At 39.8% G+C, this 25,602-nt stretch overlaps 1 protein-coding gene across 2 annotated transcripts in view; it reads right to left on the reverse strand.

Moving 5' to 3' along the window:
• Positions 1–25,602, reverse strand: part of PITPNC1 (phosphatidylinositol transfer protein cytoplasmic 1) — a 78,162-nt gene that overhangs the window by 5,495 nt on the left and 47,065 nt on the right. For both annotated transcript variants that reach the window (XM_062506132.1, XM_062506133.1), the window contains 4 exons: positions 23,065–23,136; positions 13,917–14,012; positions 5,623–5,778; positions 4,857–4,920 (listed from right to left, as the gene is read on the reverse strand). In XM_062506132.1, the coding sequence (XP_062362116.1) occupies positions 4,857–4,920; positions 5,623–5,778; positions 13,917–14,012; positions 23,065–23,136 (388 nt within the window). The remainder of the gene's footprint in view (positions 1–4,856; positions 4,921–5,622; positions 5,779–13,916; positions 14,013–23,064; positions 23,137–25,602) is intronic.

Genomic DNA, 25,602 nt, shown 5'->3' on the forward strand with positions numbered 1-25,602 from the left:
CTCCACATTCCAGGGACCTTTCCAGCCCACACTGGCACTCATTAGGAGTGAGAAACGCGGGGTTCAGATCTGACAGAAGTGCTGGCAGTAAACAGATGGTCCCAGGGGAACTGTACCTACTCGTGATGGAGACAGCTCTGAACCTGTTTTGCTGGTTTACTTTTTGTTTCACACCCTGTAACAGTGGGTGAGCGTTTCTGCACTTGGAGTGTCCCAAATCCCCCTGAAATCCCAGGGATTTTGATTGAGGAATTCTGTAGGACATGAACCAAAAGCTGTCTTGCATAAATGAAGGTTTCTCAGTGCACCATCCTTTCAGATGAAGTCTTGCTGAGTGCAGCCTCCAAGACTCTTCATTTTCAGTTCAGACATGAAACTCTTCAATTGACTTTTACTTTTTAGCTTATATTTGCTTTAATTTCCTTCTGCTGTGATATACACTCAAGTAAAGCAGTCCTTACACTGAGCTAGGAGGACTCAGATTCACTTTTTTTTTTTTCCATTAATAACAACTTCTGTTCTGACCTCAATGACAATTTTTCCACATGGAAACTACAGGTGGCAGACTTCATTCAGAACCAAATCCTGAACTGTAGAGCCCAAATCTGAACTAATTCTCTGCTAAGGAATAACCTTGATGTCAGTGAAGCTGCTGTGACACAAACACAAGAATTACCTTCCTGGGGACTACACAGACAGCATCTCCTCAGGCTGGGGACAGCTGGCACTGAGCAAGAGCCAAGGAAAGCCTTGGAGCCCTTCAAGCCTTGCCCCACACCAATTACACAGCTAAACCCAGCACTGAGTTCCACAGCACCATTAGCAGAAATAAAGGAATAATGACATTTCAGGAACAAAGGCCACTGCATCTTCTCTATTTGCAGAGAGTATCAGTCTCTAATTTTCGACCTCTACTTGTGGGGCCCAAATGAGGTAATTAAATACTTTATGGAATCTCCTGACTTTGAACCAGAGAACCTACACAGAAACCTTTTCCACAAACAACTGTTACATACTTTTGAAAATACTTCCCACCTTGTCGGTAGCTGATCAGTGAAGGTGACATTAAAGTTACCTTGAAAAGAGTGAATAACTCATTGGATTTTTTTTTCCTGGTGAAACAAAGAATTCTCTCAGTCCCACAGTTTTCCACTCCCCATGTTCTTGGCTTTTTGACTGGACTGCAGTGAACTCCTGCATTTTTTAACTATTCAAAGAATAGAAAGTAAAAATCCTCTTTAACTTCCTCTTTATGCATCCAACTGAAATTTGAGCACTGTGTTTTCCTGGAAGCCAGGGAGGTGCATAGAGCCCTACCCCACCCTCCCTTACATGACTGGCAGGATTACAGTGCAAACCAAAGGCAGGATTGCACTTCATGGAGAAAGATTCTGTTCTTATTGAAGCAAAACCTCCCCAAAATTCCATTGACTGATCAGCAATTGGTTGCTCTTTTCTGGTCTGTGCAGGTGTATTGGCTGAGGATGGGCAATATGTTTTAAAAATTGACATACTCTTGCTTTGGCATGGCTCTCTATTTCATCCACAGTAGATGAATGTTGGTTGCAAACTTTAATGTTGGTTTTTTCATGCATATTTTTCTCGTATTCTCGAACATCATCCATAGTCATATCTGTAAAAAGGTCAAAATTGTTGGCATTTTCCATTGATTCAGTGCAAACTTCATTTTTTTTTTTTCCTAAGGAGAAGGTTCTAGGAACACAAAGTCTTTCAGCAGAAGCCAACAAAGGATTTTTTAAAAAGCACGGAGCAACTAGCTTTATGAAAATTGCCTCATAAAGGTAGTTGTGTCAGCCAAGGCAGGTGTGAGGTTAAGTCAAAGTGAGTCAGAGAACAGGAAGGAGTGGAAATTGTTTAGGAGTATCTGTGTAATGTAAGGTAGGCAGGAAGTACTGAAGTGCAGGCCTTGGCAAAGGCCAAGATCTTCTAAAGAGATTTTAGAAGATCCTTTGGAATAAAGGATAGACAGAGAAATATTATAAATATTTACTTACCTTTCCAGGACTTGCAAAAAGAGTTTTTGTTAACTTTGCATTGTATATCTCATAACCAACAAAACTCTTAGTTTTAGAGCCCACACTAGTTTAGATTCCAGAAACTAACACTTAAACTGGGAAGTGAGTTAATACTGCCCATGTTAGTGGTTGTGTAGCCTCAAGCAATTGAATGAATGAATGATGAAAATTAGAAATATCCTACGGATGAGGCTGATCCCAGCAGGATCACTGAGCACTGCCCAGCCTGGCTGGGGGTGTCCACCCAGCACAGCCTGTCAGGTGCTGTGCAACACCAGGCAATGGTTAACACCTTTAACAGGATTTGTCATCAACCACAGCTCCAGCAAAAACATAAAGAATCCAGTAAGTGACCTGTGACTCTTCTGAGTATTCCCATGCTTTCCATAAATCCACTGGGGAGTGAGGAGTCAGAACAGGAGCAGTGTCAGAGTTTGGTCTGTTCTGTATGATGCTATGGGAACTTCAGAGCCTTGTAAAAGCAGCTAACAACTTTCTACTTAAAACACTTGAGGAGCATTTTATTAGCACAGTCTGCTCGCAAATGGGTGCCCTTTTGGTCATGCACTGTGATCTGCTCTTGAGGCTCCCATTTTCCTCAAATTTATGATGTGCCACTGGGATTTGGGAATTCTTGTATCACACCCCTCCTTGTTCTGTGCTGTGAAGCTCCTGCTGCATTTTAAGGCAGCTTTTAAGGCAAGTGTTGTAGTGGCAGCACCGTGTCATAATCTATCAGTAAAAGAAATTAATTCTAAAATGTTGGTCAAAAAGAAACATGGAATGCTCCTAACTCACACTCTTTCAGTCTTTTACTGTTACTGGAATGAGAAACAAGCTCAGAAGCTGTGTCAGTAACATGCTGGGATGCACTTTGCCAAGCAGAGAACATGCTCTTTATTAGTAAGTAACACTGAGAAAATAGAATTTCTTAATAATAAAGCCAAACACAGTTTAGTAAATCAAATGACAGAACACATTCATACTTACAGGGTCAGTAACAGCAACCAATCATTAACATAACACATTGTTACTGATTATTTGATTCAGTTTATCTGACTACCATCATCTCCAGTTCTTTCTCAAACTTACATTTTAAAAGATGTTAATAGACATTTAAAATTATATTTTTGATGCTAGATTATTGTATATATTTCATTAAGACCAGATTTTAAAGGTTTTGTACTTAGGCTGATAACTAAGCTCTTAAAAATACACTATATAAATTAGTAAAAAGGGTCTCTCTGACAGGAAAAATCCTCAAGATAATTGTGTATCACAATATTTCATTTGTGGAAGGAGTATTTTTGACAGAGAGATTTCAGACTTAGGAGGGGAGAATCTACAGTTAAATGTTTCGAGCTAAACCTGTTTAACTTCATGGCTACTCATTTGTCATCATTATCAGGAACTCTGCTAAAGTGCAGCTGACACTTTGCTCCTCAGTAGCATTCTCCATCTCTCACTGTATAAATAGTTTGGGTACACTGGGAGCAAATTTATGGGCTCAATTTTTACCTGAAGTCAGACTGTTTTATTTAAAGTTACCAGTTTCCCTGCCTTGGTACAGGGATTGCTCTATTTCAGGTAAAAAATAATGGATTGTTCTATTTCAGGTAAAAAAAGAAACAAATCTAAAATTAAAAAAAAAAAATAGCTCTGAAGAAGAGCTCTCTCATTGGATGTAAAATTCTCTTAGTAGTTTACAGCTATCCCAATAGAAAAAGATATTTTTAGCAGTTTCAGTATTTTTATGACCATTATAGCACAAGATTTTCATGCAGTGTTAAAATTATAAGAACACTGTGATTTCAAAAGTTTTTTTTTTTTTTTTTTGCTATTTCCAGCCCACTGAGTTCATGGTCAAATTCCAGTACAGGGCTGTGACACCTCTGAGATGTGTTTGCAGTAGTGACTGTTCCTGAGCAATGCACAATGGTTCTGAGCTCTGATGAGAGAGGTGTCCCTCACCCATGAAATGCCCAAACTCCTGTTTCCTGAAGCCTGGGGAGGGTCTAAATAAGCATTCTAAATAGATTGCCAAATTCCCATGATCTGGTACAGGCCTGTCTCAGAACGTGTTTTAAGAGTAGCTGTGATTATGGATCTGTTTTACAGAAAATACAAGTAAAAGGTACAAACCCAGAGAGCTCAGTTTAGACAATGTGACTGGCTGATGATATTCAGCCAATTTTTGATATTCAGATTACTTTGTCCTACTGGAAGTGCCCATATTCCCACAGCTGGCTCATAGATTCCCAATACTTTTTGCATGCAGCTGCTGCTGAATCAGAACCTGTAGGATTTATGCTTATGTACATATTTTTCAGAAAAGCTCCATCTTTTCTTTGTTGCAATTCATATCAATAGCTTAAAACTTTCCTAAAAAGCTGGAAATGTTTCAGATCAGAAGCCTCAGGAGTCTGCAGTATGGAAATGGCTAAGAAGTTTTATTCAAACCTGCACAAGTTTCTCCATACTGATAACTCCTTCCTGCAGTGCAGGTCAGGGCACTGGTGCAGGTCCACGGACGTGCTGGGATGGAAAGGCATCCCTGGATGCTGCCTGCTGCCTAAATCCAGCATCCCTGGCAGTGTCCAAGGCCAAGCTGGATGGGGCTTCAGGCAACCTGGTCTAGTGGAAGGTGTCCCTGCCCATGGAAGGGGGTGGAAGGAGATGATCTTTAACATGGTTCCATCTCCTCCATGAACAACTCACACTGGGATCTGGTGATCCACGAGAGCAAATGGAAACCTGCTGTTAATTGTCTCAGGCTTTGCATCAGCCCTGTGAGAGGGTCTGGCTCTGGAGGACACTCACCATACCACTCATCCACCCAGGCAAACGCCTGCCGGTGACCGATCAGGAGGATGTCTCTGACCACCTGCAAACAAGGAAAGGGTTAAAGACCTCAGCAGCAATAAAACATCTCATCTGTTTCTTTCAGCAGGATTGAAAGTGAGAAACCCTCTGACAGTTCTGTGTCTAAAAAGCCATGCTGGCTCTGAAGGGCTTCTAGTCCAGCTTCCCACTGGAACTGGATCTGGTGCCAACACTGAGTCGTGGCTTTGACTAGCATGGAAATCCATTTGGGAATGTGTCATGATTCCACTAATCTTTGGCCAATTAGACATTCTGTATCTCTTCTTTTCCCTTCTTAGTTTTCCAAACATGAGAAGGTCAATACTATGAAAAGTTTTATCACCTTGTAGTTATACTATTCACTAATTGATTTTTTAGTAGACTGATTGGAAAACTTTCCCACTGTCTGTTACTGAGGAATTCTTCACCTCATTGCAATGTGTGTGGGACCCTTGTGTCCTCAGAAATACTTCAGCCCATATATTGGTCACAGCACTGGAAATGTTATTGATAGTTTTTCTCAGCCTTAGGCCTGAGCAGCTTTGGGCTTGGTCAGGTTTTACCCAGAGTGAAGTCCTGGGCTCTGCTCCAGCTCTTTCAGACCTTGAGAAGTCTGAGCAGACTGGGCCGAGCTCCCAGGCTCCTCCACAGCTCTAGCCACATTCCTGTGAGTGCTCGAGCTCTGCTTATGTGAAGGATAAGAAACAGCTCCTGTTTCACTGACCTTGTGTACAAATTGCTCTACTCTGGTTTGAAGTCCCCAGACTTCAAATTTCACAGTCACAAGTTTGTAGGAACACATAATTGGCTGATGGGTCTCTCTCCAGCCTTCTTTCAGTTGGCCTCTCCCAGTTTTCTGTGACTTGAAGTATTTGGGATCCTGCAAAACAAAGAAAACATACAGGGAAATGCATGAGGGGAAGTTGTGTTTATCAGTTTGCTAAAGTAAAGTTTTGATAAGACAAAAAACATGCTAATAAACATTATGAAAAAGTAATAGGAAATTCACTTTTAAAATGCACTAGGATATCCTAAAATCCAAGCCTGGCAGTGAATCAATGGCAGCATATTCTTGGAGATGCATTGACAGTCGTATCATCCAGGACGTTTTCTGCTGTAAGAAAACTGTTATTGCAAGTCATTACAGTGCAGTGCACTCCAAGAGTTATTTATGGCCTCTCGGAAAAAAAAAAAAGTGGCTTCTTCAGAGCCTGCTTTTCCACTGCCCCTTGGTGCAAACTGCTTGTATTTTCCACCCACACCTGTCTCCTGAAATCGTGTCCAGTTGGAGCTTTGACACTTCAACACTGACCCTCACAATGCCATTTTCAGTTTTAAGTGAACTTGCTTATCCTAAGCTAAGTAGGAAACTCCTGCAGTTTATCCAACTCTGGTTATAACTGAGTTGTGAGCAAACACTGAGTAATCCCAACACTGATTCTCTTCCAGGAACTGGGAAATCAAAGAAACTACACCATTGAAATGACAACATAATTTCATAAAACCATTACAGGCATTAGTTCATCTTTTTAAAGTTTACTTTCATCTGTACAAGATATAATTTTATCTATGAAAGTGTTATTTTCCATACTGGTATAATTCTATTTCCCTTTATGTCCAATCTTGCTAATTATATCTTGTAAATAGAAATAATTTATGGTTAAGCACTGATTGTCAGAACTTGAAAATTATGTCACTTCAGAAAATTCATAGTGGAGCTTCTAAAATCTGTCCTGAAGAATAACCAGCAGTGCTCAGCTCTCCCCCAGTGCTGAGGTCTGGGGAGATCCTTTGTTATAAAAGCAGTTAAACGGACTTAAATAGTCCTTAAATTATGCATTAAATGGATGAAAATCAGGAGAAAAGAAACCACAAAAAAAATTGATGACTAATCTGATCTTCATTTTGCTTCATTCAGTGTGAGCTTATGTATCACCCAGCATTCATGTTTCCTACTGTTTAGTTATCTCTTGACTTCTGGTTTTATCCTAAACTGAAGCTCTGCCATTAAAACTTCTCTACAAAGCTCTAATGAGGTGATAGTCTTTCCTCCCTGTGAAAGTCACTGCTTTTATTGCTGACACAGCTTTGCAAAGGGGAGACTTTGAGCTCACAGTATAATAAGGTTTCAATGTTAAATCACCATTAAAAAGTTCAGCATCATCATTTATCAGAACAACACTCCCCTGTATAGCACAGCTCATGGTCACAGGCTGCTGCCAATCTTCTTACTCAACAAAGCTCAACCACGGATGGATTTACACATTTTCTGGTTCAAAGAGTTGTTTAATAATTGATCATTGCCTGAAGCAATCAGAAAAGGGGAGAAGGCATAATATTCAGAAATATGTAACATTCTAGTTGGAGGTTTCTTGGGGAAAAAAAAAGAATTACAGAAAATATTACTTCAAATATGTCTGCAAAATATTCCAGTGTGAAATAAGAATCTCTAAAAAGGAAAACAGTTCCCTATAAGTCAGGGTCTGCTATTTCTTACACACACACACTGTGCTGGTGTGATGGACCCATTGCCTTGATTCAGCATTTCAGATACACACTTTAATAATTCTAAGTGTTGTACTTTACAATCCTTCAGAGAAAACCAGATCTACAATGGAATAACTTCATTACAGTCCAAAGGGATTTAATGTAATCAATTTGAGTCGGTATCAAATATCAAGAAATTCTAACTAAAAATGAAATAATGAATAACTGCTCTGCATCACTGCTGGGTTTCAAGTTTTATGGGTTGGGTCTGGTTTGGTTTGGTGAGTTTAACCCAGTAGACAAGGGGACACAGAGTGGGAATCACTCTGAACTTGGCAGCCCACAAATCACCCACGACTGCAATGCAACTCATCCATGACCACTCCCAGCTGCAAATTCCATTAACAGTACCCAGAGATGGCACCTCTGCATCCCTTAACCCCGTCCTTTTTTCTTGAAGGACATGAGGATTAGTCACAAATTGGCTGGAGAGCTCCATGGGAAGAGCCAGCCAACAATGGACCGTTTGGGCAACTCACATCAAACAGCTCTTAGGGAAATTCCTGCCTCTCTGGAAACATTAACATATTGATACTATAAAACTGCAGACGGATGAATGGAAGCCAGACCTCAGAGGAACAGATTCCCAGCCTGCTGTATGAAAGATCAAGGTGTTAAAGACTTTCCTGAGTGCGTGCTCAGGGAGCTGAGACTCAAAGGCTGCACAAGAGCCAAGCAGGGGGATAAGGCACACTATGACATTGGGCAAAGTCAACTTGAGAGTTTGATTTCTGGGCCATCAACTCAAAGGCCATAAATGTTTGAGAGAGGTGAGCTGTTGTAAGGAAAACTAATATCCCTGGGCTTTAACCCAGCTGCTAAAAATTACACGTTTAACAACATCTTGATTGTTTTAGAAAGACACAGATTCTGTCTCAGCAATTTCTTGTGCTGTGGATCTTACAAGGAAGCCTTTAGGGGAAGAATCTCTACATTCACCTCTGTATTTTTACACCTTTCCTAGGCCTCTGCTATTGACCATAGCCATGGGCAGCAGATCATGCCAGAGGGACTTTTCTGGGACCATGACTGCTCATCTTTTGCTCTTCAATGCCTGATCCAAAGCCTACTGAAATTAATGAGAACTTGGACAACAGTGATTTTATGTGCCTAACTTGTGGGTTCAAATTGCCAGATTAAGACTCAGCCTGAAATTCCTTCTGCATTTAGGCATATAAGGTCCTTCTATAATGAGAAATGAAGCAGGGCTGATAATTTTCCATTAAAAGCAAGTAGAAATGATATTAGTACCCAGCACTGCTTCTCTCGGCAGCACTCGTGGCACACATACTTGAAGCTTTTCTTCCTGTGACTGGAAACTGGGCAAGCTGAACTTTGCTCTGACCCCACTTTTATGTTATTATTTAGATAATTAATTTTGTGTGTTCCTTACTTTTGCTTTTAGACGCCAATGCCTTTATCCCTAGAGTAGGGATCATCCAAGGAATACTGTGTCTAGTCACTATTTTCCCCTTGATTTATCTACTGGCAAAATCTTCAATCTGTTTTAAATGTAATGGCATAGCTAAAATCTCTTTGTTTAAATAACCTTCTTGTCCTTTTATCAGATATAATTTATTAGGAAAGCCCATCTGGCAAATCCTTTTGCTAGAGGAGCAAAACCTACCCTGTATTTGCAATACATTATTGCCAGGTGCAGAGCGATTTAAAAATAGCACTTCTGCCAACAGAGCAGAAACATCACAACCTGTGAGCTGAGTTTAGTCGAGAATAAAATGTAAAATTACAATGAAATAAAAGCCTCTGTATGTGGGATATGTATTCAAACTTAGCACTCTCCCAGGGTTTATAACTTAGACCACGAGTCAATGTGGTTATTGATAGAGTGTATTATTTATCATTTAGCATTTATTTACTTAACTTTCCTCACGGACGTCACAGGCATCAGATGAGGAATGGTAACACCCTTTCCAGGAAGCAAACACAGCACTGGGTTGTTGCAGTGCCTTTTCACAATTAATTCTGAGCTGTTACTTTGTACTCGCAATTAAATCACGAAATGCATTTTTTGTTTACAGAAAACTTCCAAATCTGCCTGGCACACTTGCCCTCAGCTCTGCCATGGTACCAGTCCTGATTGGAAGCTGCCACTCCACCCTGGAGCTGGCAGCACCTCCTTGTGTGTGCTGGGAGCCTGCATGGGACACCTTGGCAGCCTTGTCACCCTTCTGTCTCCCCTTGCTGCTCCTGTGGCCATTCCAGAAAGGGGAAAGGTCCCTAGGCTGAAGCTGCTGCCAGAGGTGAAAGTGCACCCTGCTTGTGCCACACATTCTGTTCTCTCCCTGGAAGTACCCAGATGTCCCTGAAACAGATCCTTCCTTCTTTTTAATACCTAGATTAATTCTTTCAGAAATGGTGGTTTTGAAGTGCAATCATTTTTTCCCTCTTTATGCTGAAGACCATTTTGTTTGATCTTGAATTTCAGAACCAATCATGGGTTTAATACCTGTCATCTGGCATTTCAGCATCAGCTGTAGTTGCTAGGTTTTGGATTTCAGCTTTTATAGCCAGGGCTCAGGAAAGATTTTTTGATGTAAAGATGCTACCACAGACCTTTTTGTAGAGTAATTTTAAAGGACTTTTTAAAAAATTTCCATTAAATTGTATTTTCTGGAAGATCCAGCTAAATACTTAAGAACTGTAAATATTGAGACAGTTCTGAGGTGTTAAAATACGATAAACCAGTCAGCCTTTATGTAAACTCACATGGTGAGTAAGGAAAAGGAAATGTTCGTACTTTTTCATATCCTTCACTGAACTCCTGTGCTGACATGGTGCCCGCACTCACCGGGGGCTGAGGCAGCTGGATTATTTCAGCTACCATCATTTAGTAATGTGACAGAGGTTTTGTTACTCTGAAAACACTTGGACAGGGGTAAGGTGGACCTATCCCAGAGCAGCTGTGCTAAAGGAGAAAAGCCAGCAATGGAAGAAGAAAACTGCAGCAGCTGCATGGAATCCGTTTAGAAGCAGCCTGAAAAGTTGATTCCATTTGTCCAGCTCTCTGTTGCTTCGTTATAAACAGGAAATGAAACATTGTTAATTCTGAGAACTTGAATATGTTTGCGCTGAACATTTTGCTCAGTGGCTCACAGCTACGGTAAATGTTTCATTTTATGAATGATTCACTGGAGGCCCTCAGTCCTAAGCATAGCTCAGCTTTGTTCTTTTCTATGTTTCAGACAAATTTATCTGTCTATATAGCTGGTGATACATATTCATCAATGCTAAAGTCACAAGGAAATTACTTCACAAAATGTACAAATACTCTTACCTGACTGGTACATTCTCTTACAGAAACACAAAATTCTGTACTCAATGCAATATGTACGTCCAGATTTGGAAAAACCCATGGCTCCTTACAGGCAAACTTGTTAGCTGGGATCTAAAATCAACTTTACTCCATTTGGAACCTCACATTTAAACTTCTTAAAACTTTAAGGATTAGACCACACTTCTAAAAAAGCCCACAATGGAGTCTGTAGATGGTCATGAAGTTTAAGGGAGGTCACCTGCTTTGGGATACCTGAATTGCTGCAGTTTCACCTCCTCCAGCCTTCCACAAAGGCAGAAATCAGCTCAGCCCCATGACAGAACTGGACCCTAGGTGTTTGCAATAGCTCACAAAGCTCTCTTCTGATTCACTATTGACCTGGTGATTTCAGTCCTTCTGTGCACACTGCCAGGTAAGCCCTTCACCCTTAAGGGAATCCCAATCACTGGGATGATTCTGTTCAAGAGATCCCCTAGTATTACAGGTAGACGCTCCCTTAAAGCATCCTGCAATGAAGCCACAGCTCTCCTTAAGCCTCCAGCTAACTGGATTCTTCACTTTTCAATTTTAGTTAATATTTAGAAGGAGAGAAAAGCAAATATGCACAAAGTTGAATTCAATCATTTTCCCTTCAGCCAGAACATTTCCATGGAATATATTTCCTCTCTCAGCACCGGTGAGAATGAGCTGTTCAACTCAAATGGAATAGTATTCATATAAAGATTATTTTTATATTTTTTCTTTTTATGTGTGAATCACTATTATGGAAATGAAAATGGAATCTGTTTTTAAGATTCATGTCAGGACAAATGAAGAAGTACTTTTTAGATCATAGGTGGGAGGACACAGTGCCTTTGTCCTTCTACCATCAGGCTAGTAAGTCCCAGCCCAGAGCAAGCAGAGGAAGTAGTGTGTAAAGGCTTGAAATTATTTAAGCCACTCTCTAGTATGCAGCATCACAGCCAAATAATGACATTTGCTGTTAAATCTAAAGTTTATTTTTAATTGAAGAGGAATGCGTTTTCATCAGGATGTAAAGAAAACTAAAGCTCATTTCTAGAAGCTGCCAAACATGCTGACCCTGATAAAGAACTTTATTTTAAGCCTGTGAAAGAGCCACTGAAATGAAGAGATTACTGACATGCCTGAAGTTAAAATTGTTCTCGTTGGCCTTTCTGGATGGGAGTCAGGACATTTATCCTGTGGGATCTAATTGTTAAATCCTGAGGATTGCACTTCACTTTTAATCTTTAAACTTAGTATCAGTTCAGATTACATGATCTAAAAGCAGCCAAACTGTTGTTATTAGTGCAACTAAAATACCTTTCAAAAGCTTACACTAACTGGGTTTATCTGAAACTGCTATTTGGGAAACACAAACCCTTTCTCATTTGCACAGAATTACTGTTCTGATTGAAAACAAATGGAAATTACATTTATGAACATTAAAAATCTTTTTATAGTCTCTAAATTATGTAAGAGGTCTCATCAGAAATGGGAATTTAGCTTCATGTTCATCATATGGTAGCATAAAAACCCCATAGTTTGTAAACTCTGGAAGATCCACCATTTTCAACTATCATTAATTCACTATCAATTATGGCATGTGCACAGTTAAATACTAAAGGTGTTCTTACTGCTCTGTATGAATTCTGAAACAGAATTTGGAAGTCAACAGAAAAATCATCCATCAGTACAGAAAAAAACAACAGATGCTGGGCTATTTTTGTTGTTTAAACCCATGTAAAATTCCATTTTGCTTGGAATCGGGTCTTCAGATTTGTCTTTGAAATAGCAATACAAAGACTCTGAAATGCTTTTCTCCTTTAAGATGAGACTATTTATCTCTACCAGGAGATTAATCAGAGAGAAATTATGCTTAACAGTTGGCTATTAAAAATGAGCAGGAAAGTTGCAAAACTGGTTTTCACCTTTGTGTTTACAATTCTGAAGTGCAGAGATTGAGATGAAAAAGCTCACAGGATTTCTTTAAAGTACAGTCAAATGCTGACCTGTTCCATTAGCAGCTCATTCCTAAATGGAGCCAGAAGCCATGGAGCTGAGATAAGATGATGGGACCAATAAGCTGTTTCATGAGGTGTTATATAATTTTTGGTACTAAACAGATGGGTTTCATTATCTATGGAAAGTAATAAAATTACTTTTAATTCTACTGTAGGCTCAATTTTGGTTTATGACCCGTACATAACATCCAAAACAGGTTCTATATAAATGGAATATAACAAGTACTCAACTTTTTTAGTCTGAAAATCATGTCTCCTATAGTATAGAAATATATTCCTTGGCAAGTCCTCACTTTCTATCCTAAAAATGATTATGTAGTCTCGTTTTAGACAGTTAAACAGCTGCCATACTCACTGCCAGCTATGAATATAGACTTGGCTTCAGAGGCAAATCATATCTCCAAAATTAAATGTGAGCATAGATCCAATCATTCCTCTCTAGCAGCTTGTTGTGAACCATCATTTATCAGCTCTGAGATTAAAACATTGAGACCTCATCTTCATTTGCATGGTGGCTGCTGATTTCAAACAGTGAATTGCATTGACCTAGAAGAAGCATGCACTTCAGAGAAGTGCTCCATCAAATATACATGGGAGCAATTTCCAAGGGAATTTTCAGAGTGACTCTGCCTGCTGCCATTGATGCTTTTTGGCAGATCTGCTGCAGTCTGCAGTGTGCTTCAGTCCCTCTTGGTCTTGTGTCATTGTTCCCTTCAAGCAATCATGCATCACCCCTTGTCACTGCAGCACATCTGTCCTTTGCTGGGCCTTGCAGGACTCACTGATCAGGGTGGGATGCACGTAAGGACGGCAGGGGTGTTTAAAATTCTCAGATCTGCAAACTCTTCATTGAGGTTCATAATACAAAGGAGAGGCCTTTTCTAGTTTAGACTAGCTGAATATCAAAGGTGTGGTACAGGATGTGTTCTTATAAGGGTAGGAAAGCATTTCAAATTATCATCTGCAAAAGCAAGAATTGGGCAATCTAGACAGAGAGGCTGCTGTCTGCTTTCCCTCTGACCAAACCCTCTTGCAGTATTACTGACCAGCAAGATTTTACACAAAAATAAAATGGTTTTGATTCCTATCCAGGCTCTTCTAAAGCCTCTTATCTTCCCTTCCTCATCAGTCCACAGCCAAGTTGCCTCTTACCTCTGATTCCTTGTAATAGCGTTCGGGAATCTCATCGCTGGCAATATCAATAAAGCAGACTTCTCGCTCCAGATCTTTAGCTTCTTTGTCAAAAATCTGCAAGAGTTAAAGAAATTCAAGTCTGTTACAGAACAACACCCTCAAAAAAATCCACCTGGAATAACTGTTACAAGCACTTTCAATGACTTGTGCAACAGAATGTATTTTAAGCTTATGCCTGAACAGCTCTGTGTAAAATACTTGAGTTTTTGCAGGAACATGGTCATGTTCTCCACCCTACTGCTCACATCGTGTTCAGCACTTTCTGCTCCCACTGCTGTTCTTCCTTGGATTTTTTTGGAATGGATATTTTGATTACAAACAGTAAAATCAACAATTTGGATTGGTTTTACTGTATTCTCCAATCTTTGTACTACAGTCTGTCACCGTGTAAAAAACCTGACTCTCTGGACTCAGAGTGTTTTCACCCTCTAAGGACTACAGCAATGTGCAGGTGTTTGCTGGGAACAGTCAGTCTGAGTTGTTACACTGAGAATCAAAATTTTGGTTGAACTGCCTCAGTGGAAGCTGCAAGCTTCCCCAGTCCATCCATGCACACACATTTCAATCCTTTAGGACCTTGTTTGGAATAGCAAGCCTGTTCTATGCAAGGCAAATGATGGAGATATTTTGAAAATCCAGGTCATTTGCAGGAGCAGTGCAGTATCCTTCTGTGCCTGTGTCCATAATTTAATTATTTAGGCATCTCAGTGACCCATGTGACTTACACTGTGTCTGCAATACATTTCCCTCATGATTCTGATACATGGAAACAACACCAAGCTAAAAGGTTACCATGAATTAGTGCCATGAAATTCAAGGAAGTTGTGCATCCACTGTCAGGATCAGTAATAAGCTCACAATGTGCTTTTTCCTTTGGGGCACAATGTTCTATAACTGACATTTCCAGGAAGAAAAAAATATTTGTTTTCATTCCTTTTTTTTTTCCTATTTAGTAAATGCAGTGAATGGTCTCTTGATTTAATTAAATTCTAGAGGAACAGTTAAAAATACAAAATGCCAGCAACACTTTAGTAACAGAAATTCTACTTCATTATTTCTGAAAGCATTGGGGCTGCCCATTTAAAGCATTCAAAAAGAGCAATGGACTCCAGTGAACACAGGAACCAGCTGGTAGGAAGAACACTGCTCAGGAAATCATCTTTCAAATACAGGAAAAGCTGAAGTTTGACTCTACAATTTTAACTTGTCTTGGTAGTGAATAAAACAGGCAGCCCTGAACGCTCACTGAGCTGGATGTAATATGTTCACACATCTGAAACTGCAGAAGAATTTAGAAACTCCAACCCGGTTTTATTTGTATTATTATCCTTCTCCAATTGTTGTTTTGCAAAAAAAAAAAAAAAGAAAAAAAAAAGTTGATTATTTGAACAAATTGGAACTGGGAAGCCCTGCTCCTGTAGTGCTCCTTCTCTGAATTGGGTACATTGACATAAATCACTTCTGTGTTTATATATATAATATAGGTCACCTTTTCCATGCTTCCTCGCTTGCTTTTTCCCAAACAAATTCAGAAATACAGAGCAGCCCCTGATGAAATCAGTTGAACTATTTCCGGAACAAGATGCACTTCACCATAATCTCTATAAAATAATGTAAATTGCACTTAAATGGACATTACCAGGTCAGCTGAGGCTTTGGATCTGTCCATGTTTTAGGAACAAGCTCCATAAATTCAAGCACATGCAAATCTCTGCCCATTTGCAAGGACCTAAATGGAGATTATTACCCAGTATCTTATCCAAAGAAATGTGCCCTGCTCTGTCCCAGGCTTGATCCACATATTTCACCTCATATGAAAATAGCTCTAAATTCCATTTCTCTCTTTAAAATGCTGTGATGGAAGTGGGGATGACAGATGCCTTTGCCAATCTGTCAAAACCAGGAGGAATTTTTCAACCATTTCAACGATGCCTTATTTGCTGCCAAGGCCGTCTCTGACCATTTCCTTTATTCCAGAAGTTTGCTGAATGACGTTCTCACTTCCCTTTGCCAGCAGAACTTGTTGTCTAATCATTTATGCTTCTCCCTTTCTCAGATTGTCCTCACAAGATTTGCAGCTAGAGATTTAATCTTCTCATTCTATCAGCAGTCGAAAATAAGAAGTCATTAGAGAACAAGACTGATTTCTTTCTTAGCTCTAATTCTCTTATTGCTTCTCCTAGCCACAGAATCTTGGATTGTCTGAAACCCTGTAGGGAGGATGGGTTTATTGTGTTTGGGATCAAGGAGACTAAAGCAAGTTTTAAAGGAAAAGATTAAAGGCTACAAAAAGAAGCATAAGGCTCCCAATCTGTGCAACTGTATTTGCAAATGTGCAGAAGCTGAATGGTGAGAACAATCTGTATCCTTAAGAAGATGATGTAGAAAGACAGAATACTAAATATTATATTGGAAAGAACTGGACAGGCTTTACATTTGGAAGCCAAGTAATTAATTGAGATTAAAATACAATCAAATGGAAAACAAAAAGCAACATTCAGACTGAAGTGGCCTTTTTGCTGTGGGTTTTGGTTTTATTTTGGGGGGAGTAACGTGACAGCTTTTTTACAACAAACATTTATATGCTTCCCCTTCCTAAGAGGAATGAAAACTCATTTCCACAGTATGACAGAAAGGGGGAGAAAGGTTTCAACTGGGTCTTCTTTATGACTGACAATTTTTTCTTTTGGTAAAAACTGAAAAACCAAAAAACCAAACAAAAAACCCAAAACAACAGCAACAAAATCCCCCCCCCCCCAAGCCAACCAACCAACCAACCAACCAACCAACCAACCACAAAAAGTCAAACCCAACCAATCAACCAACCAGAAACCAAAAGAAAAGTACACAAAACCCCCTCAGGCAGGTGATTCCAGAACCTCAAGAAAGACAGCTCATACAGGATATTGCAGAAATGTTAAGTCCTGGTGAACTTAAATTTTATTCCTTTGTTTCCCTCCTGCCCTACAAGGACATGTCCTGGCACATCCTTTTCTAGCAACTTCCCTTCTTCTGGTAATCACAGTCAGAAGAGAAAGTCAGATTAATGATGGGAAATTTAATATCCTCTTTTCTACAAGTATTTTTTCCCTTTTTTCCCCCCCTTTTTTTTTTCTATTTTCAGGCTAAGTTGCTGGCTTCAGTTTTATTCAGATGTAGTTAATCTGGAATGTAACTTCCATGGCCAGTCTCCACAGCTAACCTGTATTGGATATAAACAGCAGGAAGCAGTTTCTGCTGTATGCATTGATTCCATCCAGTGGCAAACTCCTCACTCATCTGCACCACCAGGACTCAGAGGGTCACATCTGTGCCTCTGGCTTGGCTTTGTTTCATAATACATGATTCTCTCTTGTGATGTTTGTTTTCCATTTTCAAGAGCAAAGGAACCATCCAAGGGGTTACCAGCTGGAAAGGTGTTTGGCTCCGTCATTGCTACAAAATGTTTTTTTTTTTCCCAGCCTAAACACGAGGAGTTTGTGGTCAGAAGCTGTAAAGAGACAGCTAATTCATGGTAGGGCTGTAACTGTGGTAAGGACTGCAAGAATAATCCTTTTCTTCCTTTAGAAAAATGCCCAAACTATACTTTCCACTTTGAAATTCTTATCTCTGCCATGGCCAGAACCACTGGCTGCTCCCTGGTGAGTTGCTGCACACCTTGAGCAGGTTGTGTCACCTGCTCCACTGGAGCTCTCATTTTTCTGAAGGAAAGCTCAGACTCAGAACTCAATCCATGGAGTTTATTCAGTGTGTAACTTTTCAGTAAGTCATGCTCCAACCTCAGATACTTCCAAATTCCCTCATTTCCTTTTGAGATTTATTTGGCCAGAGATTACAGGAATTGACCAATTTCACATCTGTTCATGGGATACAACTATTTATGTAGACACACATAATTGGGAGCAATTTTTTAATGGAAAAAGATGGAATCTCTCTTTGAGAAGAGAAAATTTGAAAAGAAAATTTCCCTGAACTGGCTGGGAATATCCCTGTGTGCCACAGAGCAGGAGAGGCAGTAACATATTTACCTACAGCCCTTCTCCCTGCTCCTTTTGATCTCCATGTCACAACTCCCCTGTTATTCCATCTCTTATAAAATATCTCATTAAGATTTGTACTTTCTGGACAGAGAACTGTATTTTTATGTAATTATGTCAAAGTAGCTGTTCTTCCAAGACCGTAATAGACCATCTATAATATTTACTGGGATTAGGGTTTTTTTAAGTCACATCTAGTTCAAGTGCCAGATTTTGTAACTTCAGTAATTCATTTAGAAAAATCAAAAAGAAGAGGCACAACCATATCACTTGTTCACACTCTGTCAATGTGGGCCTTGTCATACATTCTGTGATAGCCATATGTGCTTAGGCCATATGATCTGCAGTTCAATAAAGAGAACTCTTCCCTCAGGAGGAATTTCGGACTAACCTTTCCCCTTGTTTGCCTTTATCTCTTCAGGCATCTTAGAGGGGGGAAAAGCTTCACAAAATCACGATTTTTTTTCATTGCAAATTGTGGGATACTCAGTACCAGCATACAGGAAAAGTCCAGGTACAAATAAAATGACCCTAAACGTGTCCCTTGCTTTGACTTTGCCATATTTTGAGTGATGCCCAGCAACCCTTTTGACAGTTTCCAGAATGAGATCCTGTGGTGCAGTGAGGCTAAACCAGGGCACAGCTGAATCCTTTTCAGCTGAAATCAGTGTTTCATGGCAGTTGCCGAAAATAGTGAATTTACATTTAATTTCCATGTGCTATATTCAAGCTTGTTACAACCTAGTTCCACATTACTAAGATGGGAGACAGAAATAGAGAAAAAAACCACTCTAAATTCAGCTAAACTAGAAATTGATTTTAGCTACCATACCTAAAATTTATTTTACCTTAGTTTCATAATCAAGATCCAGCCACTGAGTTTTCCAGAGAATAATGTCATGCTACAAAGAGCAAGACACTGGAAGTTTTACAGACAGTGAATTTTCATTATTGACAACCTTTCAATTATTTGACAAGCTGTACTTTTTTTGCTTTCCCCAGACACCATCAGATGGCAAAAAATCACTGCCCAAATATCAGCAGCAATTAATTCTCTGACTAAAAAACAGAACAAAACAAACCAACAGAAAACTAGCAAACATAATGATCCTTGTGCAACAAATGGGAAAATTGAATGTCTCTGTGATTCAGTGATTTGCTTGAGCAGTGCCTGTCCCCACTCTGCCTTTCCTGTACATTCAGCTGCTTTGCAGGCATTTTCCCCAGCACCAGAGTGACATGCAGGGACAGCATGTGTGACATGGCTGGGCATTGATTACAGCAGCCACTGCAGCCATATGGTGGGTCGCTGTAATCAACACAGCTGATTGTAATGCACAGTTGGTGCATTCCCCACTAAAGGGAAAAAAAACCAAAATGTGTGTCTGTAGTACGTGCTGAAATAGTAAGAAAAAGAGATGGGAAAGAAGTGAGAGCAAGACAACAGTTCGACTAAATTAGTCCTTTGTCACACAAATACTCACCATCAATGGACTGCTGAAAGAAAATACCTGTCCAAATAATAGAAGAGCTCCAGGAAGTCTTCTCATGGAAAGCACACACCCAATTTATTGACACACAAGCAGTAACTCCCACCCTCCTGCCCGGATTTCTACCATTTCATTCAGTAGAAACCTGTAAGAATTCTCTTGGATGTCCCTTGTGTTTTTAATATTCAAAACACACACTTTATCTGTCTATATTCAAATTCCCAAAGTGCTAACTTTCCTCTGGGATAAGGGTGGGATTACTGTGCCCTTGCACACTGCCATGTGCCCACTGAGGCTGCTGGCTGTAGGTATCTGCACTTCCCCCTGCCCAGCACTGCCCAATGCTACCCTGACCAATGGAAGCAGCTCAGGGTACAAAGGGAAGCAATATTTTCATGGACTCTAAAGATGCTACCTCCCATGGCATTTACACCTCACAAAACATTCTAATTTAAAAAAAATCTTTTTTAAAATTTAAAGTAAAAGTAAAATCAAAATAGATTTTCTCTTTAAGAAGTTGACAATTTAAAAGATCTGCAAGAGGAAACACTGACTGGCCTGACTCACTGGTCCAGTTTTTGACAGTATTAATGAAGCTGCAAGGCTGCAAGGTAGCAGGGACAATATTTGATGTACTCACATGTTCACCCAACACTGGCTCTGTTTTTCTAAGAACAGAGTTGCCATGGAACATCTACAAGGGATACATCAAAATCAGCTGCTCTGAGCACTGAAATCACAGCTCGGTGGATTTATAGTTCTGCACTATTACACAAGGTTACCTAAATAAAGACATTTATTGTCCATTGTTCTTTCTGTCAGTGTTTATATTTGTGCAAATCAACTGCAAACTTTAACAGTTTGGAACAAGAATGCTTTAACACATTTAAAATAGAATGATAATGAAGTCTAAGACATGGAAAAATCAGGTTCCAGAGCAGATACCATCTTTCACTAGTATCACTCCTATCTTCCATCATGTCAAATGGGAAGGAAAATCAGTAGGAACTTTGCATCAAGATATATTGCAATAATTAGCTAGAATTATTCCAGACAACACAACATATTAAATAAAATAATTCTAATAACATCCCAGCCTACCAGATGACAGGAACCCAAGATCATTTCTCTTGCTTTCTTCCACGGATCAGTGGAATTAGTTTTAGTATCCTTATGTCTAAGTATAGCTTTTGACAATCAGTATCTACTTTATCAGACAGTATGGAAATGAAGAATAGATCAGAGTGCAAAGATTTCAAAAAACCTGCATGATCTAAAAGATACATTGAGAAATAGCTGAGTTAAAATCAGATTTGTATTATTGCCCTCATTACTGTAACATTCATATTAATTCAGTCTATTTTGCATTACAACTGCAAAAATTAACAGACGTATTTTTTGGATTAATTATTTCTTCATCAGACAAGGCTGATAGTTGCAGTGAAGGAAAATACAGAGTATCTATGGAAATCTGTAAGAATGGGTGCTATGCCTCCTGTTGTTTTCTACCCAGACAAACAGTGACATTTAATCTAAACTTGTCTGACACAAAGGAGAAATGCACTTTGCAAGTTCTTAAGGGAATTTTAAGCCTGCCCATTGAGTAATGGAAATGAGGTTGACTCCTAGTTCCAAGGTGTTTGGATTAACAGAAGCCTCTCCATATTTAGGAACCTTCCAGCATTTCAGTGCTGTACCAGTCATGTCTGTGGTCCCAGATAAAGATCACAGGAGCACAAAAATGCAGATCTTCCATTGGTTTATTGTGTTCACACCAGGGAACAGCAGAGCTCTCAGAATTACAAAATCAGGGAAATTAGGACTGGAGTGCAACCCTCAATTGAGCTGCTCTTTCTCCTCCTCAGTTCAAGTAGGGGTCAGTGAAATCTCTTAATCTAGGCAAACACTGGCTTAGCCTGTGACTCAGGTGCTTCAATAGAAAGGTAATGTGATGTCACCCCACTGGCACTCTGGTAAAAATTACTTTGGAAGAGCTGGATTCAAGCAGAATAGTGTGTCTTTGATTTACATCACTGGAGTGTCCCACCTCTGTGCCACTTTCATCTGAATTCCCTGGCTGGATACTGTTCAGGGTTTGATTAACAATATTTTAGCCACAAGCTGACACACTGGAAGAATTCACTCTGCTTAAATAGCTTCAGTTCTTCCTCTGTCAGACAGCAGCCCAGACCATGTCTGCTCACTGCTGACATTATAAAGCACCAGAAAATTAGTCTGTACCTTCCCAAAACCAAAGGTGTGGGCTTGCTCTGAATTAAAGTGCTGCCGAAAAGCAGAAGTGAACATTAAAAAGTGCATAAATTACACAGTGTTCATCTAGCTGTTAATGTAACACTTCTTTTTAACTCACTCACTGATCTGGCTGAGAGTAGCAGCGACTGTGAGTGGTTGGTATCTGGAGGTTAATAGATGATCCCTGTCATGTTCCCAGTGGGAAAGTGTCTGCATGCCAAAAACATTATTCCAAATTCCACCTTGTTCTGGTATATGTAATTATTCTGCCATAAGCAGTGCAACAGCTGTCAGCCTCATGAACAGCCAGCCCCAGGGGGCAGAGGGAAATGTACCTCCCACCTGGAGAACAGAACACCTTCCTCTTGCCAAAGCTGCTGGAGGACACCCCAAAACACTGGAAGGCTGTGCTTGGACCCCTTAAAATCTTCTTGACTGCCTTTTTCCTTCTCAAGAGTGAGTGGAAACACCCCATATCACTGAGTCTCTGTTTTACGGTTAAAATTTCCAGACATTTAAACTTTATTTCATGCCTACAAGAAAATTTCTTCCCATAAGTCTGCAGCCAACGCATGCCAAAATGAAACAGGGAGAAACACATTCGTGTATGAACCCAAGGGTTCAATCTTTACATGCTGGGCTTTATTGAAAGTTATTATTTTTTCTTTGCAAGGTGTATGACTCTGCTTTCCTATCTGCACAACAAAGTTTGACCTCCTGCTCCTGAGCCTCTCTGATCAGCAGCTGCTGGCTACTCATTCCCACCCTTCCTCTAAAGAGATTTTACATAGTTAATTGTCCTTCTCATCTCTAAGCTGTAACTCTTAAAATTTTTAACTTCGTGTAAGTCACTGCCAAAAGCACTGCTTAAGTGTCCAGCCATTGTTTCCCCTAAGATGCTTACTGAGATTTCTCATCTTTGACCATTGTTTAGTTTCCTGTTTGTTCTTCCTGACACCTCCTTGGAATTCAACCCCCTTTATTCAGAGATAATAATGTGAAACACAGAAAGTGGAATACAAGCACACAAAAAAAACCCCAGTCATCTTTTATTAAGTTTCCATAAATGTTCATCATGACTAAATTATATTGTGTTTAGGGAAGGAACAAATATAATAGAAGAGGCAGAAAGGAAGGTGTGCACACAGATCTTTCATCTCCTGGTAACTCAGAGGTAACTCCTCTACAGCTGCTCAAAACCCAGGGAGGGGCAAAGGCACAAGTTTGATGGGGCCTTTTTCCCAAACTGAGACCTCTACGCCCTGGACAGAAACTGTGGTTAACAAAGAGGTTTAAATCAACTTCTGCACAAGGTGTCATACTTACACTGTCATTGCTTCCTTTGTTGTCCTCATATTTTGTCTCTATATGAATGGAGAACTTAGGCAAAAACGAACACTGCAACAAAAGAAAAGTATATTTAACACAAGATATATGCCTTGCTTCATCAGCTGACACAGTCAGTACATCACTTTTGGTATCACCTTTCTCATTTTTTTCAGGTTACTTCAAGAAAAAATGTTCACAGAACGTAAACCTGAAAGGTTGGATGGTTCTGGAGGGATCCAGAGACTCTATCTAAAAGCTGAAAATTATAATGAAGATATAAATAAATCAGTATAAGCAGTCTGAAATAATTAGATACAATGGTTTTCATGCTCACTATGCCCAGGAGTATGAACGTCCTGAATGTCTTGTAAGAAATTCAACTCACTAAGATCAATATCCCTCATTACAGATCAGTCTATCCCTCACATAGAAAAACCCAAGGACACTTCACCAGATGCCAGGTCCTGACCAAACAGACAGCAATGCTTTCATATGTGAAGGCTTTTTCTTAATTTTCAATGAGAAATTAATTTTAACATAATTTCCTATTAATGAAATTAAGATTTGATTATGAGCCCCTGTGAAAACTCCTTTGTACTAAATCCAAATAAATCTTTAGATAATTACACAAAAAAAATACACCAATGTTTTCCTGTCAAAGATAAATATTCTTTATTTACATGGGAATAAATTTATTTTTCTGAGGGTTGCTTAGCTCAGTTGTCTTATGAAGACTAGAATTTGTAATACCAGGCAACATAATCCCATCATAACAAATATTTCAAATATATTTTATTTATCATTTCACAGTTCTTTGTTCAAAGCAAGTTTTCAGACAGGGAGATAGAGCAGCTGTCCAACCAGCTCTAAATGACACTAGTTCAGCATCTTTTCTATTAGTCACCAAGACTCTCCTTGCATTAACTGCCAGTTCCTCGTGTGATGCATCACTAATCCCCTATGGCAAATGACTCTTTGATGGGCTGTGCATATAGGTTATACAATGAGGATGTTTGGATGCCTCAGTGTTCACACTGCTGCTGGTCCAAGTTCAGACTTGAAAACATGCACAGAGTTCTTCTAAGGGAGGGGCTGGTGAGTAAGGGAAGAGGACACATAGGAGGCCAGGTGTAGTGCAACAACTGAAATGAGAAGGCAGCTCCTTGGAGACTACAGCAAATACGTCCCTCCTTCAATGGGTATCACCCAACAAGTCATTGTTCAGTCTTCTTCTGATCACAGGATACCCACTATCAATAAGCACATCTAGAATCAATCCTTGTTGAAAAAACAAGTGAGACAGATTTCCTCAAAATAAGGTTCTGGTGCCATGGAAGGCCAAACCCCCTTTGTGTTGTTGATCTGAAGCACAGCTGCAGTTTCAGAGGGAATTAGGAATAAAGCCAAATAACAGATTTCCCTTTTACCTTGGTATTAAAGAAATGCCTGCTCTTTTCAATCACTGTCCAGAGGTTGCCAGCAATGGGTCAGGTCATGACACTGAAATGTCACTGTTCCATGTACTGAACGTGAGGCTGCATTGGGATGCCTGTAGCAGCTCAACAAGCCACTGCTTGAGACTAGTTGTTGATTCCTGTGACCCAGAATCTAAACTCGAATTAAAGCAAGAGATCTTCTAACCTTGTATTTCAAAAAGAAACATTAAGAAAAGCCCAAGGATCCTTAGAATAACATAGAAGAATGGTGCCATTTACCTCAAGCCACCTCATTAGAGAGCCCCTTTCTGTAAAGCCACCCACAGGCAGCCTCCCTGTGTGTCTAGTATGAAGGAGAGAACTGTAACAGCCTGATTTGAAATTATAAATGGTAACATGGGTTTACCCCAAATGAAAATTCAAATTCACCAGAAAGTCCTCCACCGCAAAAATCTCTCTCTGAAACTCAACTGGCTGGCAACCACTGCTCCAGCAGCTCTGGGGGGTCTCGCTGCCTTACAGGAACACTTAGCAGGGTCCAAATTTTTGAACATTTCACAGAATGTGTCTCATGATTCATCAGCTGCACTCTGACTAATTGGCAGAGGGCTCTGGCAGAACCAGAAAACTGTTTATGCATCATTCAAAAGACTATTATTCATCATTCAAAAAGTTGTGTTTTTTCCCCTCAAGTGACCACATATTTACTTAACTGGGGATTAAAATTGTTATGTAACAGTCAGAATCAAACTAGGGAGTGAATAGTAGGTAATAAACCTTTTAGCAGATTCTTGTTTTCTTCTGAGCACCAATCCCTTTCTGCTCTGCCTCCTCTGGGGCCCGTGTTCCTCCAGCACTGACCTGGAGGCGATCGATCCCGAGCACACACAGGAATGCACAGGGCACTGTTTCCAGCTCTGTTTCACTACCTCTACAGCTTGCAAGGTTCCTCTTGGGAACGAAATAGTGGCAAATTCAATCTTTAACTTGAAATTAAACTTAAGTTCTACAGAATAATTCAAAATCTTCAGCCACAGTGTCTTCAGTGATAAGGTGTCTTTGTGTAGCTCTCAAAGGCGGCATCTTAGGTATTGCCACC

This window comes from Cinclus cinclus, chromosome 20, assembly GCF_963662255.1.
Source record: "Cinclus cinclus chromosome 20, bCinCin1.1, whole genome shotgun sequence".
NCBI classification, from domain to species: Eukaryota; Metazoa; Chordata; class Aves; order Passeriformes; family Cinclidae; genus Cinclus; species Cinclus cinclus.